Source organism: Rutilus rutilus (assembly GCF_951802725.1).
Source record: "Rutilus rutilus genome assembly, chromosome: 13".
Classification (NCBI taxonomy): domain Eukaryota; kingdom Metazoa; phylum Chordata; class Actinopteri; order Cypriniformes; family Leuciscidae; genus Rutilus; species Rutilus rutilus.
In genome coordinates, this window is record NC_140218.1 from 33,319,498 (window position 1) to 33,337,024 (window position 17,527).

The following is a 17,527-nucleotide window of genomic DNA, read 5'->3' on the forward strand; positions in this document are numbered from 1 at the left end:
GCATTATTGTGATATGCAAGTAATAATTAATGTTGCTGCAAATGAACTACATTTTATTGAAATCAGAGCCACACTGACATGACAACAATGACAACAATCTCAACAAAAGCACAAAGTTTTCACCAATCCCTCATTTCTGATGCTCAGCAGCCAGTGTTGACTCTGTGCAGTCTGGAGAGATCCGTCGCTGATCTTCCACCACATGAAGGAGAAACTGCAATTGTTCTTCAGAGTGTGTGAGATAGCCATTGCATTCTTGAATCAGAGCCACTCCTCTCTCGGCGTGATCATTCCGGTTAAGACCAACAAAAAATATTCATGTTGACTCAATTTAAAAAAATTACATTTAATGAAATTAAGCTGGAATCATTTCTATGAAGGGTTGTGTCGGATATGCTCATTTTAATTAATGAAATTGAACAAAGAGCTAAAATCATTTTTTTTGAGTGTACTTTCATTGCATGGTTGCCTGTGCCTCCTGATAATCTGCTCGATTCGGCCAAAGTTCCGGGTCAGTTTCAAGGAACGTAATGTAATTTTTTGAACCAAAAAATGTGCTCTAAACCCAAACAATAACCAAGGTGATCATCAATAGAAATATGTATTGATTCCACCAGGAAAGGTAAATCTGCTAAACCGGGTCATGAATGGATTAATATGGATTTAGTTTCTACAATAAGTAAACTGAGATATGCATCTAAAATACATATTTAGGAATATATGGTGCATTAGATGCTTTTATGGAGATTTTTTTGGAGTTTTACTAGCCAGGTACAATACCAGTTCAAATGATCTGTTTTTACGAAAATCATCAAAATCTCAGAAAGTTTAAAGCTATTGAGCTGCCAGTAATTATTATGTTACTGCCATAAAAATGGGCATGCTGTATTTTCTTATATAAAGGAACAATTTGAAGGGTTAAGAGCATGACAATTGGATACTTTAAAAATAAGGACCACCCTATTGTACATATATCTGATTAAAATTGAAAATTGAAATTGTTTTTATTAATCTGATCGGGTGGGCCACCGGTCAAACCCATAAATCCGTGCCTGCTTGAGACGTGTTTCTCCAGTGTATAACTTACATTTGATGGTTGTGTGTTGACGGGAGTGCAGTAATTCGGACTAAAACATAAGTTTTGCTAAAATATTTATTTGAAATGTAGGTTTAATATTATACATGTATTTGATCTGTAACTGTAAAGGGGGTATACATGTAATTACCATGATTGTTACATGTAATACAATGACTAAGTTAATTTACTTCTTTCAGATGAGTGAATGTGAAACGCCGTGTCCTAACCAGACTATCACTGCGATGTCGCCGCTGGAACAACAGAAAGTATGATCATTTCAGGTATAGTAACTGTATATGTGCTTTATTTAATGTTAAAAGCGTCTGTGTGAGTTTGAACATCATTTTGTTTGTCTTTTATAGCCGTACTGAAAGCAACTCCCCTCAGATCTTAAAGTGAACAAGAACGTTCAAACTGTTTGTTAAAGGTGCAATGTGTGATATTTCTGAGGATCTATTGACAGAAATGCAATATAAGATCCATAACTATGTTTTCAGTGGTGTATAAAGACCTTACTTAATGAACCGTTATGTTTTTATTACCTTAGAATGAGTCATTTATATGTACATAACCGCGGCCACCCCTTCTATGAAGGTCGCCATATCGTGACGTCATGTTTCTACCGTAGCCGACAGCGAACAGACAGACGCGTTTCATCACTAACTTGAATGAGAAGCAGCAGAAAAAGACGCGGCTTCCTACGTCGGCCACCGTAGCCTCTCATTCGAGTTTGAAATTTCAAGGAAAGGCCGCGAATTATTGACCGATTGCAATTTGCAAATCTCACCACTAGATGCCGCTAAAAATCACACACTGCACCTTTAAAGCCACACCGTGTAACTTTTCAACCTTCATAATATATTTCCAAGACCCTTGTGATGGGACATCGACTTACAATAGGTTGAATGACACGTCTGCCATAGCCTGACGGGGTCTGTATCGCTTTTACTGGCACTATGTAACTTCGGGGTTCGGGTAGTAACCCGAGCACAAAAAGAACTACAAAATTTGACTGCTTTACGGCATACGTCACTTCCCCCACCACTTCCTCAAATTCGGACGTGAGCGTTTATATACTGTCTATGGATGTGAGAGGCCAACCAGCGTTTGTTTTCGGCTTTCGTGCGTATGTTTTTGTCATGGGGGCTGTTGTGTTTAGACCTGGCCACTTCATGCGTTTTCTCAGATCAAATAGCTATCCGATCGTGAAAAGACCAGGTGTAAATGCCCTCCGAAACGCATTCAAGACGGATTTGAATCCGATCGCTCAAACCACTTCAGGAGGAGCTCTGAGACGCATTCCAGACGAAACTGGACAAGTGTAAATGCATCTGGTTGTAGAAACCACATATGTAAATTGTACTCCTCCCAAAAATGCTAATAATAAATAAACGTGTGAAAGCGTGTTATAGGCTATGTAATGTAATAGCCAGATATGACGACGTGCTGGAACATGCATCACCGCAGATGAGAAGCTGAGCATCTATTCATCAAGCCAACGTGCAAACTATCGCAAATCAAAGTGAAAGTAAGTCGCAGACGCTTAACACACAATCATCATCATCATTTAAAAGTAAAGAAATGAAATGATCTTACCAGGGCTGTTGCTGCTCTCTCTTATTGCGGTCTTTGATTTAGAAATTTTAGCTGATGATCAATAAAATGCAGCTCATATCTGTTGCTTTCGGTGACGTGCACTCCATTAAATCTGCATATAGCTCGGGAATTGAAGATCGGATTTAAATCCGTTTCGCAAAAACACATTTATGTGACCAGGTGTAGCCTAAATGAAATCGTTTTGATAAATCAGATAGCTATCCGATCTGAGAAAACGCATGAAGTGGCCAGTAAATAAATTTCTTCTTTGTAAACTTGTTTGCATTCTATGGTGTATGTTTTTGCGCTTGCTTGTAGTTTGTCATTGTTGATTCGTCCATTGCTGATAATTTGACCAGTCCAATAATTTCCACATATGTCTAGCTAGCTTTCGATTATCAGAGCTGTTAACAGACAACAAACACTCGTTGTCTTACGTGTTTTTTGCGTTATGTTTTATTGCCTAGCTTGCCTCACGAACTAGTTTGCCAGCTGAACTCAGGTGTTGTGAGGTGGGGTATTTACGACAGTGCAAGTATTCCACAGCGACTCTAGGGGTCGCTGTTTGACAAAAACACAATTTCTCCACAGTGTCCCTTTAAAGGGATACTCCACTTTTTTCGGAAATATGCTCATTTTACATCTCCCCCAGAGTTAAACAGTTGAGTTTTACCGTTTTAGAATCCATTCAGCCGAACTCCGGGTCTGACGGTACCACTTTTAGCATAGCTTAGCACAGATCATTGATTCAGACGAGTCCAGTAGCATTTCTTTCAAAATGACCAAAGAGTTTCAATATTTCTCCCATTTAAAACTTGACTCTTCTGTAGTTAAACCGTGTACTAAGATCGACGGAAAATGAAAAGTTGCGCTTTTAATAAGCCTATATGGCTAGGAACTACTCTCATTCCAGCGTAATAATCAAGGAACTGTGCGGCTGTACCATGAGTGCAGCAGGCGTAATGATATGACGCAGCGCCTGAAAATAGGTCTAATAGGTTAGACAAACTTAGTCCCGGTCACGTTGGAAGAAGTTACCGAGCTGGGGACTATTTTCAGGCGCTGCGTCATATCATTACGCCTGCTGCACTCATGGTACAGCCTCACAGTTCCTTGATTATTACGCCGGAATTAGAGTAGTTCCTAGCCATATAGGCTTAGAAAATCGCAACTTTTCATTTTCCGTCGATCTTAGTACACGGTTTAACTACAGAAGAGTCAAGTTTTAAATAGGAAAAATATTGAAACTCTTTGGTCATTTTGAAAGAAATGCTACTGGACTCATCAGAATCAATGATCTGTGCTAAGCTATGCTAAAAGTGGTACCGTCAGACCCGGAGTTCGGCTGAATGGATTCTAAAACGGTAAAACTCAACTGTTTAACTCTGGGGGAGATGTAAAATGAGCATATTTCCGAAAAAAGTGGAGTATCCCTTTAACAGACAAGTGTATTTTGACAACAAGTGTTTCAGTAACTCTGTATTAGGGGTGGAACGGTACACAGACATCACAGTTCGGTACGAGTTCGGTACAATGGAGGGAAAAGCAAAACAAAAATGTAGACGGCAATTTTGTTTTATTGTGCGTATCTCAGGCTGGACCACCAAAGGAAAATAAATGTCTTAAGCTTTGTATTTTTTAAATAAGTTTATTAATAAAGTAAAGGCATAAAACCAGTTTATTTGTAGTGCATTGACAATAGTTTTATATAATTAGTTTATTAAAGGTATAGCGGAGGATTTTTTTACTTCCGGGTGGATCACCTATACTATTGGTCCTCCTAATTGTCAATCATTCTGGTGAATCAATCAAACTTTTCAAAAAGTGGAGAGGGCAGGTCTTATCTAAAATTCGGAAAGATCCTCCACTATACCTTTAATTAAATTATTAAAAAGACGAAAAAGACCTTGAGATATGTTTGGTAATTGTACTCGAATGAATTTAAAAAGAATTTGCTGTATTTCAGATCAATATATTTGTTTTCCTTCATTTTAATTAACACTAACTTTATTCTCATCTGAATTATAAATGTATTTCTGTATAAAATAATACTACCATTAAAAACACATTTGATTTTCTTTTTTAATCAATGTAGAACATGTGACTTCAAAATAAACAGATTAGTGCTCCGGTTTAATCTGTGTGTGTGTGTGTGTGTGTGTGTGTGTGTGTGTGTGTGTGTGTGTGTGTGTCTGTCTGTCTGTGTGTGTTAGGTGACAAAAAAGAAACCAAACAAGAGGCGGTCAAAACGGAGTGAACTCTGCGGCACTACGATTCAAGTCCACGTAAACCGGAAGTTGCAAACAACTTTTCTCCAGTGTTGTGACGTATTTCCCAGTGAAAGGGAATATTGAACAGAGGGCAGGGTTTTACTCTAGCGCTCCTCCTCTCCATCTCTCACTCATAGCAGACTAACGGTTTGAGGGAATAGCGTTTCCCAAACCAAGCTGTCAAACCTACATCATCAGAGAAGGAACGCCATTCCAGACCGGAAGGAACTTCTCAGACTTTGATTAAAGATTACGACGGCAAACAATTTTTTTCTGTGTATTAACTTGCACAGATTAATTTTTCACCACAAGACTAGTAATATGCGCTAACAAAGTAAATGGGGTCAATTTTGATTTCAGTTGGACTTTAAGTACAGCAGCTCTAGGAGTTCGCTAAGATCCCGCCTTCATAAACTGCATGCAGCCGTGTTGCTGGGAGGAAGTCTGTCGCCTTCAAAACCTGCAGTCGCTGCTGTGGTGGGAAGGCGAGTATGTGACCGCAGGAAAGCGGAGGGCATTACTCTGAGGATTTGCGGCATTATCTAAAAAGATATGATGCCAGTTAGCACCACTGATGGTGAGGGGATTATAAGTGCTGCTGCTAATGTTTCAAGTTTTTCATACAAGTAGTTTACCAGATAGATTATTATATGTAGGCTTAATATAGTGTAGGCTAAGCCTACCCATATAGATTTTTATTTAAAATGTATTTTATGTTGCTTAATGTTTCACATGCAACAGGTGAGCCAGTGCACAATTATTTTATGTAGCCTATTTTAATTTTCTGTGCATAATTTATTTTGTTAAACTACACAAATGCCATTATCTGTACCGTATCCCAACTGTTAAACAATAAAACATAAATTGAGCAATATAACATGCATTTGTTTTTCAGTATATGAGCAATATTTTGCTTTTTATGTTAAAGACACTATTGATACCGTGAGAAATGTACATTCTCAGGAAAATAGCCGCTTATCAGTTAATCGTTAATCGATTGATAATGATTCATGAATTAATCGATAATTTGCATCCCTAGTCCTGAATGAACAAAAAGACGGAGTACACACACGCGCACACACACACATTCCAGCATTGCAATCTTGACATCGCAGCCTGTTCATGCCACGGAGCTTCAGAGCTAAAGTGGAGCTACAGATCAGGGGTCTCATTTATAAAGCGTGCGTACGCACAAAACGGGGCTGGATACGTACGTACGCCAGTTCCCACGCAAAGGTTGTGATCTATAAAAAACAAACTTGACGGGAGAATGTGCGCACCTTTAAGCAAACTTTGAGCCGTGCGTACGCACATTCTGGAGACAAAGGGAATTGGCGACACCGATGGTGAGCGGGAGTTAAGTGTCTTTTTGGTCACTTTTAGACAGAAAATCTAAAGAAAATTTAACATATACAGAAAGATAATACAAATAAAATTTCACTCACCAAGCCTGCCACTTGAAGCAAATATCCATTCCTTCTTAAATGTCCGCGTCAGCGAGCGCGTTGGGCCGTTTAGTGAAACTGACGCAAATAACAGTTTAAATAAAATAATGATTTAAACTAATGGAGTTAAGCACTTAAACATGAAATCATTACTGAGAAGTTACAACATTTTTATATTCAAATTCAGTCAATAGAAATATTTGTTGTTAATGCAGTGTTTTTGAACACTTTTCCTCTGGCATGCTGTGTTTTAATGTTTTAACCACAGAGATAACTGCTTATCATGATAATACCAGATTGTCTGAGAAAATAGTTTCGTGCAAATAATGCCCAAGGCCTATCTGTTTCCATTAAAAGTATCAATTAAAAATACAATTCGGCCAGTGGAAAAGATTGAGAAAAACTTTCTCTGAAATGTATTTTACACTATTTGATTTATGTATTCAAAAACAAGGCAAGGATAGGCAACTACTTGATTTTTATTAATGTAATGTGTCTTGTACCATTAAACGTTATCACGTGGATGAATAATCATATGCAAATGATATGCAGATGAGGATCTGCATAGTAAAACTAGGCGTTGTAAGCTCCATATATGGTTATTTCGGGGTGGAGACGCATGTGCGCACAATCTTCCGCTGACTGGGATTTATAAAGTGAATTCTGCGCAGGTTCTGGCGTACGAACGGTTTTATAAATCCGAATATTATTTTGCGTACACCATTTTTGGCTTTCGGGCGCACGTACACTTTTAGTAAGGTTCCTACGCACAGTTTTATAAATGAGACCCCAGGTGTCCCTAAAGAAACCGCGTATCTAACAGTAGTTCCACATTTCATTCATTCATTTGCACGCAAGTTTTATTTATTTTTATACCGTGTATTCTCAGTGTATATTCATGCACCAAACTGTTGACGCCCGTACCGTTTCGGTTCAGTACGAATACATGTTCCGTTCCACCCCTACTCTGTATGTATTTTTAATAATGTTAAAAAGAATTGTGTAATATTCATGAATTTGATTGTGTAATTATCCATTTCATAGAGAGTGCTTGGAGCTTGCGGAGCGTTTGTGGAGCCTGGGCCGTCTACAGAGACCGTGTTTCTTACAGTGTGTTCAGGGGACAGAGCTAGCAGACAGTGAGGAGATGTTTGCTGTATGTGACGCTTAGAGCACCTTTAGTTTTTAAATGAAATACTGTGAGAATCATGTTCAATCTGATTTCAATGCCACAGCTGTTTAGTATCTATTGAGGTGGTTGTTGACAGTATTGTGTTCATGTTTCTACATTTTACATGGTGTTCACTTTCCAATATTGTTTGTGAGAAATAAGTATTTTAAAGGTATAGTGGAGGATCTTTCTGAATTTTAGATAAGACCCGCCCTCTCCACTTTTTGAATAAGTTTGATTGACAATTAGGAGGACCAATAGTATAGGTGATCCACCCGGAAGTAAACAATCCTCCGCTATACCTTTAACCCACAGTAACTTTCCTTATAGAATGCTCTAACATCTTTTTCATTTTCTTTTCTCTGCCAAACAGCTTAGGAGATAGTTGATCCTCAGATGCACGGATCTACCTCTAGTCCACCTTCATTCCCACACCCAGCTGGCCATCAATGTTTCATGAAATATGAAATATGCAATAAAATAATAAATATGCATTCCAGACCACTGTCTGCCATGCATGATCTGTTCCTTGTTCATTGCAAATGTTTTAGATTGTTCTATTAAAGCTCATTATAATCTTTTAGACCCGGTATTAGGGTAGCTACAACACTTCCTAGGGAAGGGAAGTTTCGTGTAGGTGTTCTGACAGAACTCGTCCAGCAGGAGTAAATTGTGGGTCATATTGCTCCAAGATCCTCCAATCAGCACCAGGTCATCAGCGAAAGCCAGAGTCGTTACTGGACCTTATTTGTGACTTTATTCACCTTTATGCTCTCAGCAGTTACTACATTAAATTGTGTCCTTCATTTTTTTTAAATATATTTAAAGATGGTTTTAAAGTTGGAAAGTAAATGGCATTAAATCTGAGGTAATATGAATCAAATGAACATTTGTATATTGTTTCCTCCTAAGGCTTCTTCCTCATACATCTACAAGGGTTTTCTTTACCAGTGCTTTAATCAGCAGGTAGACTTTCCAGTTGACTTTCAAAGGAGGTTTACCTCAAATGTACAACTTGGCTGGCATTTTTTGCATGTATTTTTTTTTTCTACTGAGGAATCAATCAATCAAACAAACAAATTTAAAGCATTTTTACATTATTTGTATTTGTATATTCAGACATTTGTATCCAGTAAGAGTAAAATCATTGAAAGCATTATTTAAATAAATCCATTTATGTCATGCTTATATTTTATTCTGTACTGAAAGCAAAAAAAAGCTAAGTGTCCCTCGTAAATATTTATGTAGTAAGACAAAATGGATCAGTGAAACTGCATTAACCAATGCAAAATCTCTTAAAGGTTTTTGTTTTCACATGTACTGGTAAGGGGGAAAATGCAACAATGGTTTTAATGCTTGTCAAATTGCATGCAGATCAACTACGAACAATGAGCCATCCGTGTATGTATTTGATATCATATTGTTATTAAATATATATATATTCCGTGTTTACACTGGATGCGAGTGGCACAATGCGGAAGCCACTTGATGATCGACACCCGCGAGTCTGCAGATCTGCTCGATCCGCGTGGCAATTTCACCGTCTTCTCAGACTGACAGATACATAAAAATAAAGGTGAATTTGGGCTACTTTAGTTTTGCACGTACTTTGTCATGTTAATTAAATTATAATCAAATTGATTTTGTTTTATTGACCACAATATTATCACTGATATTTGTTTGAGAGGGGCACTTTTGATTAATTTTGGTAAAAAAAATAAATCCACAGCTAGCCGTGGATTATCCCTTACATATAAGTTTATAAAGATATATATTTTGTGTCAAAACAGCGGTTATTGTTTGCCAGTTTCTGCGCTGACAAAAACATTCGAAAAATAACCTTGGCGAACGCGCGTCACTAATTGTGACGTCACAGACAGAGTCGCCCATGGCTTGGCTTCACTACTTTGACGTCACAGACTCTTCTCAGGTTTTAGAGTAGATCAGTTGTTTTCTAGCTGTACAAGCGATCTGACTAGCTTTGCTGTTACATGTGTGGTGAAAAATTGCTCAAATTGTTTTATATCTCTCGATCTGTGTTTTATCTCGTGATTTTTTGTATTTCATTCGTTCGATCCGTGCTATTTACGTTCAGTGGACTTGTGATAAGTTAGAGACAGAACATCAGAGAAACATCTGGAGCAACATGGGTCAATCTGGCAGTTACATTGTAAAGGAAGATGCTACTGCATCTGTGTCACCAAGACCTGTCCCAGAGACAGTAGAGAAGAAGAAGAAGAAGAAAGGGGGGTGCTTTAGATGGGTTTTCTCTCGGAAATCCAAGAAAACTTCCACTGAAGCCCAACAGAGTCAGTGCAGCAGCCAACAGCCTGAGAGATGCTCTGATGGGGAAGCTGAACAGAACAGCAACACTGAACACAATTCAGTGTACAGCAAGCACAGCTGTGTGCCTTCTCTGACCAGTGTGCCAGATGATGATCAAGACACTTCCAGGCAAGAGCAAAGGGACATCAGCACACAAAACAGTGGTCCTTCTCTGACTGTGCCATCTGAGACTGAGGAGAACATCAACTCAGTTCACAGCAAGCACAGCTGTGTGTCGTCTCTCAGTCTCACCAGAGGGCCAGATGACGATCAAGACATTACCAGGCAAGAGCAAAGGGACATCAGCACACAAAACAGTGGTCCTTCTCTGGCTGAGGAGAACATCACCTCAGTTCACAGCAAGCACAGCTGTGTGTCGTCTCTCACCAGAGTGCCAGATGATGATCAAGACACTTCCAGGCAAGAGCAAATCAGCACACACAATAGCAATCCTTCTCTGGCTGAGGAGAACAACAACTCAGCTTCGACATCGGATGACATTTCTTGGAAGAATGAGGATGAAATCATCCATATAAGTTCAAAGGGAAAGACAGGTCAGTTTATATAACAAGCCCCAACATGACTCATAAAATGTGCAAAAAGTACCTCCGTTTTAACATCTTTTTCTGGACATTGTCTTTATTATCCAAATGAAAATGTAACTGAGGATGGATTTTGGTTGTGTGAGGCGCCACAATAATGTGTCCATTCCACAGCTATCTTTAGTCTGCATTTTATTTGATTTTTTTGTGGTTTATACTGTAAATGTAGTATGTCCCTCTTTTTTGTAACAGGGGACATCTCGCAGCACTATGAAACTATGAAAAAACTGGGCAGAGGATCATATGGATGCGTCTACGAAGGGATCCGTTTGTCTGATTCACAAAAGGTTATTTTTTTTGCACTCTTGGAAGTTGGAATTTAAATTCATTAAAAGTTACATCAAGGTTAATCACTGGAATCATGTGACCTCTCCACATATAGTTAATTAATTGTAAAACAAAAAATCTTATTTTTTCTTTCCCTTGGAGAACAGGTGGCAATCAAATATGCGCCGAAGACAGAAGCCATGGAAAGTGTCCGTATTGTAAGTAAGCAATTCCTCTCTTCGTTTCATTACTCTTAGAGTACACAGTCACATTAATATTAGGACAATTAAACAAAACACTCTGTCAGCTTCACTGGTTACTTCTGAATATTACAGTTTGGTTCCAAAACGTGATAAATCCATTTTGATTAAGTTGAGCAAAAATGTCTTTTCTTTACCAAGAAACCAACAATTACTCAAAACACACACAAAAACGTATTTTTGCACAGGCATTTTGCACTAGTTCCCATTAAAATGACAAAATTCGACAGTAAATGTGACCGAAACTTTAGTAACTATTTCCAGTATTTCAATGACTTAACTCTTCAAACCTATACTTACCCAAATGCAGGACATCTTTTTTTAGTAATTCGTTTAAATGTAACCATGTCCCCTAATTATCTCACTTTTGTATAACTATTATCTCTCCTGTAGGGTCTATTTGGCAAATCCCTTCCAAATGAGGTCGCTATGATGGCTCTTATGAACAAAGGTCCCAGTGTTCCTCAAATTCTAAAGCTGCTGGACTGGTACGAGACACCAGAGGAATATATCCTGGTCTTAGAGCGCCCCATGCCATGTGAAGATATGAGGCAGTTTTTACTGCAAAATGGTGGCGTACTGAAGGAGTCGACGGCTCGAGCTGTGATGCGTCAGGTTGTCACTGCTGCAAGAATATGCAGTGAGAGGGGCGTCTTCCACAGTGACATCAAGATGGAAAACCTGCTCATCAACCCAAACACCTTGCAGGTCAAACTGATAGACTTCGGTTGTAGCGAACGCTTGAAGAAGTCTTCTTACTCGAAATTCAGTGGTACGTATTATTCCACAAATCTATGGTGAATAAATGGAAAAAAAACTATGGAAATACAAATTCATTGCAATGGACGAAATCTTGTTCTTTCTTCCAGGCACAAGAGTTTATGCTCCTCCTGAGTGGGTCGACCATCAAACCTTTCATGGCAAGCCTGCAACGGTGTATTCTTTAGGCGTGCTGATGTTCAAGATGATGTCTGGGAAGTATCCTCGTGGGAACCTCCCTCAGATGTTTGGTGAGCCCTGGTACACAGAAGACATTTCCAAAGGTGAGAGCATGTGGACGGGTCATACAGGAACTTTTATTACTGCTTAAAATAATATGATCAGTTACACAAAGTATAACACTTACAATAATAACTGGACATCTCTCCCCTCTTCACAGAATGCAGGGATCTGATGTCTTCATGCATGGAAAGGGATCCAGCCAAGCGGATTAATATGGAAAAGATCCTCCTCCACGACTGGTTCCAGGTATCGATCCTCACCTGAAAATGTTTGGAAATAAGATACCGTCATGAGAGGAAGAACGAGAAACAAAAGAAACCCAGAGAGTAGGTAAAAAGGTAAAAAAGGTAAGGAAAGGAAGTATATATGTGTATATATCCATAGATGCAATTACAGGTTAAAGCACAGCTTACATGCACATGCAAATGAAGAAAGAAATATTTATCTAAAAATATTTATTTTTATTTATAATTACCTGTTATATAATTCAAGGCAGCTTTTACATGTTGCATGCTTCTTTTAAAAGTATTTCTAATTATATTTGAGCAATATGTAAGGCTCAAGAAAGGAGGAGGCAGGAACCGGGCAAACGTTCAACAAACTTTAATCCAAAAGTAAACTGACAACAAAACGTAAGTAACCCCCCAAACCCCACCCTCAAATACTTCTTGCCAGTTATGTGGCTTTCATGGCAAGCCTGCAATGGTGTATTCTTCAGGCGTACTGATGTTTAAGATGCTGTCTGGGAAGTATCCTGGCAGGAACCTCCCTCAGATGTTTGCTGAGCCCTGGTACACAGAAGACATTTCCAAAGGTGAGAGCATGTGGACGGGTCATACAGAAACTTTTATCACTGCTTAAAATAATATGATCAGTTACACAAAGTATAACACTTCCAATAATAACTGGACATCTCTCCCCTCTTCACAGAATGCAGGGATCTGATGTCTTCATGCATGGAAAGGGATCCAGCCAAGCGGATTAATATGGAAAAAGATCCTCCTCCACGACAGGAAAGGAAGTATATATGTGTATATGTATACAGGACTACACTGCAATGCATTCTGGGTAAAATAAGACATTTTCCAAACAAAAAACATGGCGGATCGAGTAAGCGCATTCAACCGCTCAGTGCAGTTTACCCCAGCGGAACATATGTGTTTGTTGGAGGAGTATAACAGTTACAAGGACATTTTACTTGGGAAATTTAGCGGAGAATGTAGTAACAAGAAGAAATGTTTAATTTGGAAAAAGATTGCTTCGACAGTTAACAGCGTTAATCCGATCGTTGAGCGGAGCGTTAAAGACGTACGGAAAAGATATAAAAACATGGTAAAAGATACCCTGTATACCACCCGTGACACAGAAGCTTTGCTGAGACCCACTGTGTCACCAACAGCATTCAGAAAAGTTCCTGTTGCATAAAATCTCAACGCAGTGCAAACCTGCGCGCGCCATTCGCCGTCTGTCCGCGGCGCCATCAGCGGCTCAGGACCTTGTTCAAAATCCTGCCGCACTATTTACATTTTTGTCCCATATTTGTCTCAAATCGTCGTTAATGTATACTGACTTCACAATCATAACATAGTACAGACATTATCTTAATTCCATAATGTCTTTAAAGGGATAGTTCACCCAAAAATGAAAATTCTATCATCGTTTACTCACCCTCAAACCTGTATGAGTTTCTTTGTTCTGCTGAACACAAAGGAAGATATTTGGAAGAATGTTTGTAATCAAACAGATCTCGGTCCCCATTGACTACTATAGTATATTACTTATTTCGGGTTGAATGGTGGTCGTTTCGCACCCCCCTGGTGCCCGTGAGCGGAAAATACGCACTTGCAACTTTGAGCCGGCGGGCCGCCGGCCGCCACGTCAGGAAGTCTCGCGTGATATCAGGTCTCGCGATGTAAACAATTGCTTTACGGCCAAAATAAATCTGCTAAAATGCTGTCATTATTGCGCTCCCTCACGCTGTTCGAACCCGAATGAAGAAGACGTTTTAAAGAATGTCCCATCTGCTTTGATGTCGTTGATCTACTAGCCTCTGGTGTCTGAGAATAGCAAACGAGTTTTTACAACAGTGTTGTCAAATATCTATTCCGAAGCTGTGGGGGGAGCTCTAGAGAGAAACCTGCGAGCAAAAAGCGAGAATACAGCGAAGAAATCCCGAAGTTACTGAGCCCCGCTTTAAACATAACAATATTGTTGGCCATAAACTGAGAAAATGCGCGTCCGGTGTGCGATACCTCGAGTTGTCCTAGACACGGCGTGGCGCTTCTCGTCCGGTGTGCGACCCCCTTTAGACCTAAGTTAGCCTGGGGGTAAGGTGTCACATTTCTTTGGTCTAAATTAAGTCAGTCTTTATTTTTGTGAAACAGTCTAACTTGCATTAGACTAGTCTATGAGCAAATTTTAGACTCGTATAAAACTATAGACCGGTCTAAAATAGCTTTGTGAAACCGGCCCCTGGGGCTCAGGTCAGGAAGCAGACAGACTGGCTTAACTGACCGTCTGCTAGCTGCTGCTAGCTATCTTAGGTTAAAATTTTTATTGATGTTCAACTAATAAAAAACAGATATAATACGGATGAACAAATGATAAAGCTTGAGGTTGCTGAATATTCGATCCCTAACTTCAAAAGCACTCATTGTTAATGATATGATTACAGACTATAATCTAGATGTGCTGTGTTTGACAGAAACCTGGCTAAAACCAGACAATTATATTACTTTAAAGGTGAACTAAGTAACTTTTTTACCTTAACTGAACAGCTTCGGAGTCATTGGAATGGTTACATTACTTATTTCGGGTTGAATGGTGGTCGTTTCGCACCCCCCTGGTGCCCGTGAGCGGAAAATACGCACTTGCAACTTTGAGCCGCCGCGTCAGGAAGTCTCGCCTCTCGCGTGATATCAGGTCTCGCGATGTAAACAATTGCTTTACGGCCAAAAGAAATCTGCTAAAATGCCGTCATTATTGCGCTCCCTCACGCTGTTCGAACCCGAATGAAGAACATGTTTTAAAGAATGTCCCATCTGCTTTGATGTCGTTGATCTACTAGCCTCTGGTGTCTGAGAATCACCAACGAGTTTTTACAACAGTGTTGTCAAATATCTATTCCGAAGCTGTGGGGGAGCTCTAGAGAGAAACCTGCGAGCAAAAAGCGAGAATACAGCGAAGAAATCCCGAAGTTACTGAGCCCCGCTTTAAATGAGTCCACCCCGCAAGATTACTGTTATAAACATGAACCTCGTCTGAAAGGCAAAGGGGGAGGTGTTGCTGTAATTTATAGTAATATCTTCAGAATTACTGAGAAGTCTTGTTTTAAATATAATTCTTTTGAAGTGTTGTTGCTAAATGTAACACTTTCTAGTGTAAATGATAAATCAGGTTTAACATCTGTGCTGGCTACTGTATACAGGCCACCAGGGCACCATAAAGACTTTATCAAAGAATTTGCTGATTTTCTATCAGAGTTCGTATTGGCTGCAGATAAAGTACTAATTGTTGGTGATTTTAATATACATGTATGTAACGAAAAAGATGCATTGGGATTGACATTTAAAGACATTCTGAACTTGGAGTTACAGTAGACAACACGTGTCAGGACCTACTCATCATCGTAATCATACTCTAGATCTAATATTATCACATGGAATCAATGTTGATGCCGTTGAAATTCTGCAGCAGAGCGATGACATCTCAGATCATTATCTAGTCTCGTGTAAACTTCATTTAGCCAAGGCTGCAAAGCCGACTCCGTGTTACAAATATGTTAGACCATCACTTCTGCCTCTAAAGATTGCTTTATTAATGATCTTCCTGATCAGTTTCATCATCTCAGATAACTTAGAAGAACTAGATATTGCGACAGAAACCTTTAACTCTCTCTTTTCCAGCACTTTAGACACAGTTGCTCCTTTGCGCTTAAAGAAGATTAAAGAAAATAGTCCAACACCGTGGTACAACGAGCACACTCAGGCCCTTAAGAGAGCAGCCAGAAAAATGGAGCGCAACTGGAAGAAAACAAAACTAGAGATATTTCGCATTTCATGGAAAGAGAGCTCGATTGCATAGAGAGGCCTTAAAAGCTGCTAGATCTGCTTATTTTTCAAACCTGTTAGAAAAAATAAACGAAACCCTATGTGTTTATTTGAAATAGTGGCTAAACTAACGAAAAATAAATCTTCAACCCCAGATGTTTCCAAGCAGCACAGCAGTAATGACTTTATGAACTTCTTTACTAACAAGATTGATAATATCAGGCAGAAAATTATAACTATGCAACCGTCTACTACAGTATCGCAACAGGCAGTGCATTGTAGTCTCCTTGAAGAAAAATTTGATTCATTCGTTGCTATAGGAGAGGAAGAATTTACTAAACTCGTTAAATCATCTAAATCGACATGTATGTTAGACCCTATACCGACTAAGCTTCCAGAGGTCACAGATCCTCTTCTTAATATCATTAATTCATCTTTGTCACTAGGACATGTACCAAAAACGTTTAAGCTGGCTATGATTAAACCGCTTGTTAAAAAAACTTGATCCTTCAGAATTAGTCAATTACAGGCCGATCTCGAATCTACCTTTTCTGTCAAAGATACTAGAAAAGGCAGTATCCTCACAACTATGTTTCTTTTTAGAAAGAAATGATATCTGCACGGATTTCCAGTCAGTTATAAAAATTTGGATGACTAGTAATTTCCTACTTCTAAATTCTGAAAAAACAGATTCTAATTATTGGACAAAAAACTTCCTCACGTAATAACCTAGAATACTGTCTAACACTCGATGGCTGCTCTGTTAAGTCTTCGTCGTCGGTTAGGAACCTGGGTGTGCTCTTAGATACCAATCTTTCATTTGAAAGTCACGTGTCTAGTATCTGTAAAACCGCATTTTTCCATCTTAAAAAATATATCTAAATTACGTCATATGCTCTCATTGACAAATGCGGAACAATTAGTTCATGCGTTCATGACCTCAAGGCTAGATTATTGTAATGCTCTTATGGGTGGTTGCCCTGCACGCTTAATAAACAAATTACAGCTGGTCCAAAACGCAGCAGCTCGAGTTCTTACCAGAACCAGGAAGTATGACCATATTAGCCCTGTTCTGTCAAAACTGCATTGGCTCCCTATTAAACATTGTATAAATTGTAAAATACTGCTGATTACTTACAAAGCACTAAATGGTTTAGCTCCGCAGTACTTGAGCGAGCTCTTAACACATTATAGTCCTTCACATCTATTGCGATCTCAAAATTCCGGCCAGTTGAAAATACCTAGAATATCAGAAGCGACTGCTGGCGGTAGATCCTTTCCTATTTAGCACCAAAACTTTGGAACAGTCCTCCTAACATTGTCCGGGAAGCAGACACACTCTATCAGTTCAAAGCTAGACTAAAAACACATCTCTTTGACCTAACATACACATAACACATTATAGACTTCTATAATTCAATGTTAGGCTGCATAGATTAGGCCAGCCGGAACCGGGAACACT

At 39.1% G+C, this 17,527-nt stretch overlaps 2 protein-coding genes across 2 annotated transcripts; both read left to right on the forward strand.

Annotated features, from left to right (window-relative positions):
- Positions 1-9,387: 9,387 nt before the first annotated feature.
- Positions 9,388-12,733, forward strand: LOC311303066 (uncharacterized protein). Its single transcript, XM_084429337.1, has 2 exons — positions 9,388-10,439; positions 10,680-12,733. Exons 1-2 carry the CDS (start codon positions 9,707-9,709, stop codon positions 10,808-10,810), a joined length of 864 nt encoding a protein of 287 aa, XP_084285463.1. The 5' UTR covers positions 9,388-9,706; the 3' UTR covers positions 10,811-12,733.
- On the forward strand, positions 11,447-12,280 carry LOC311302992 (serine/threonine-protein kinase pim-2-like; the record flags this gene model as incomplete). Its single annotated transcript, XM_084429195.1, has 3 exons — positions 11,447-11,786; positions 11,884-12,057; positions 12,174-12,280. 3 exons carry the CDS (start codon positions 11,447-11,449, stop codon positions 12,278-12,280), a joined length of 621 nt encoding a protein of 206 aa, XP_084285321.1.
- Positions 12,734-17,527: the final 4,794 nt, after the last annotated feature.

What these genes read in the sequence shown, in the direction of transcription:
- LOC311303066 (XM_084429337.1), top strand. Translation starts at nt 9,707, where the DNA reads ATGGGTCAATCTGGCAGTTACATTGTAAAGGAAGATGCTACTGCATCT. An exon ending in AAGTTCAAAGGGAAAGACAG is followed by an intron (nt 10,440 to 10,679) that starts GTCAGTTTATAT and finishes TTTTTGTAACAG; the next exon opens with GGGACATCTCGCAGCACTAT.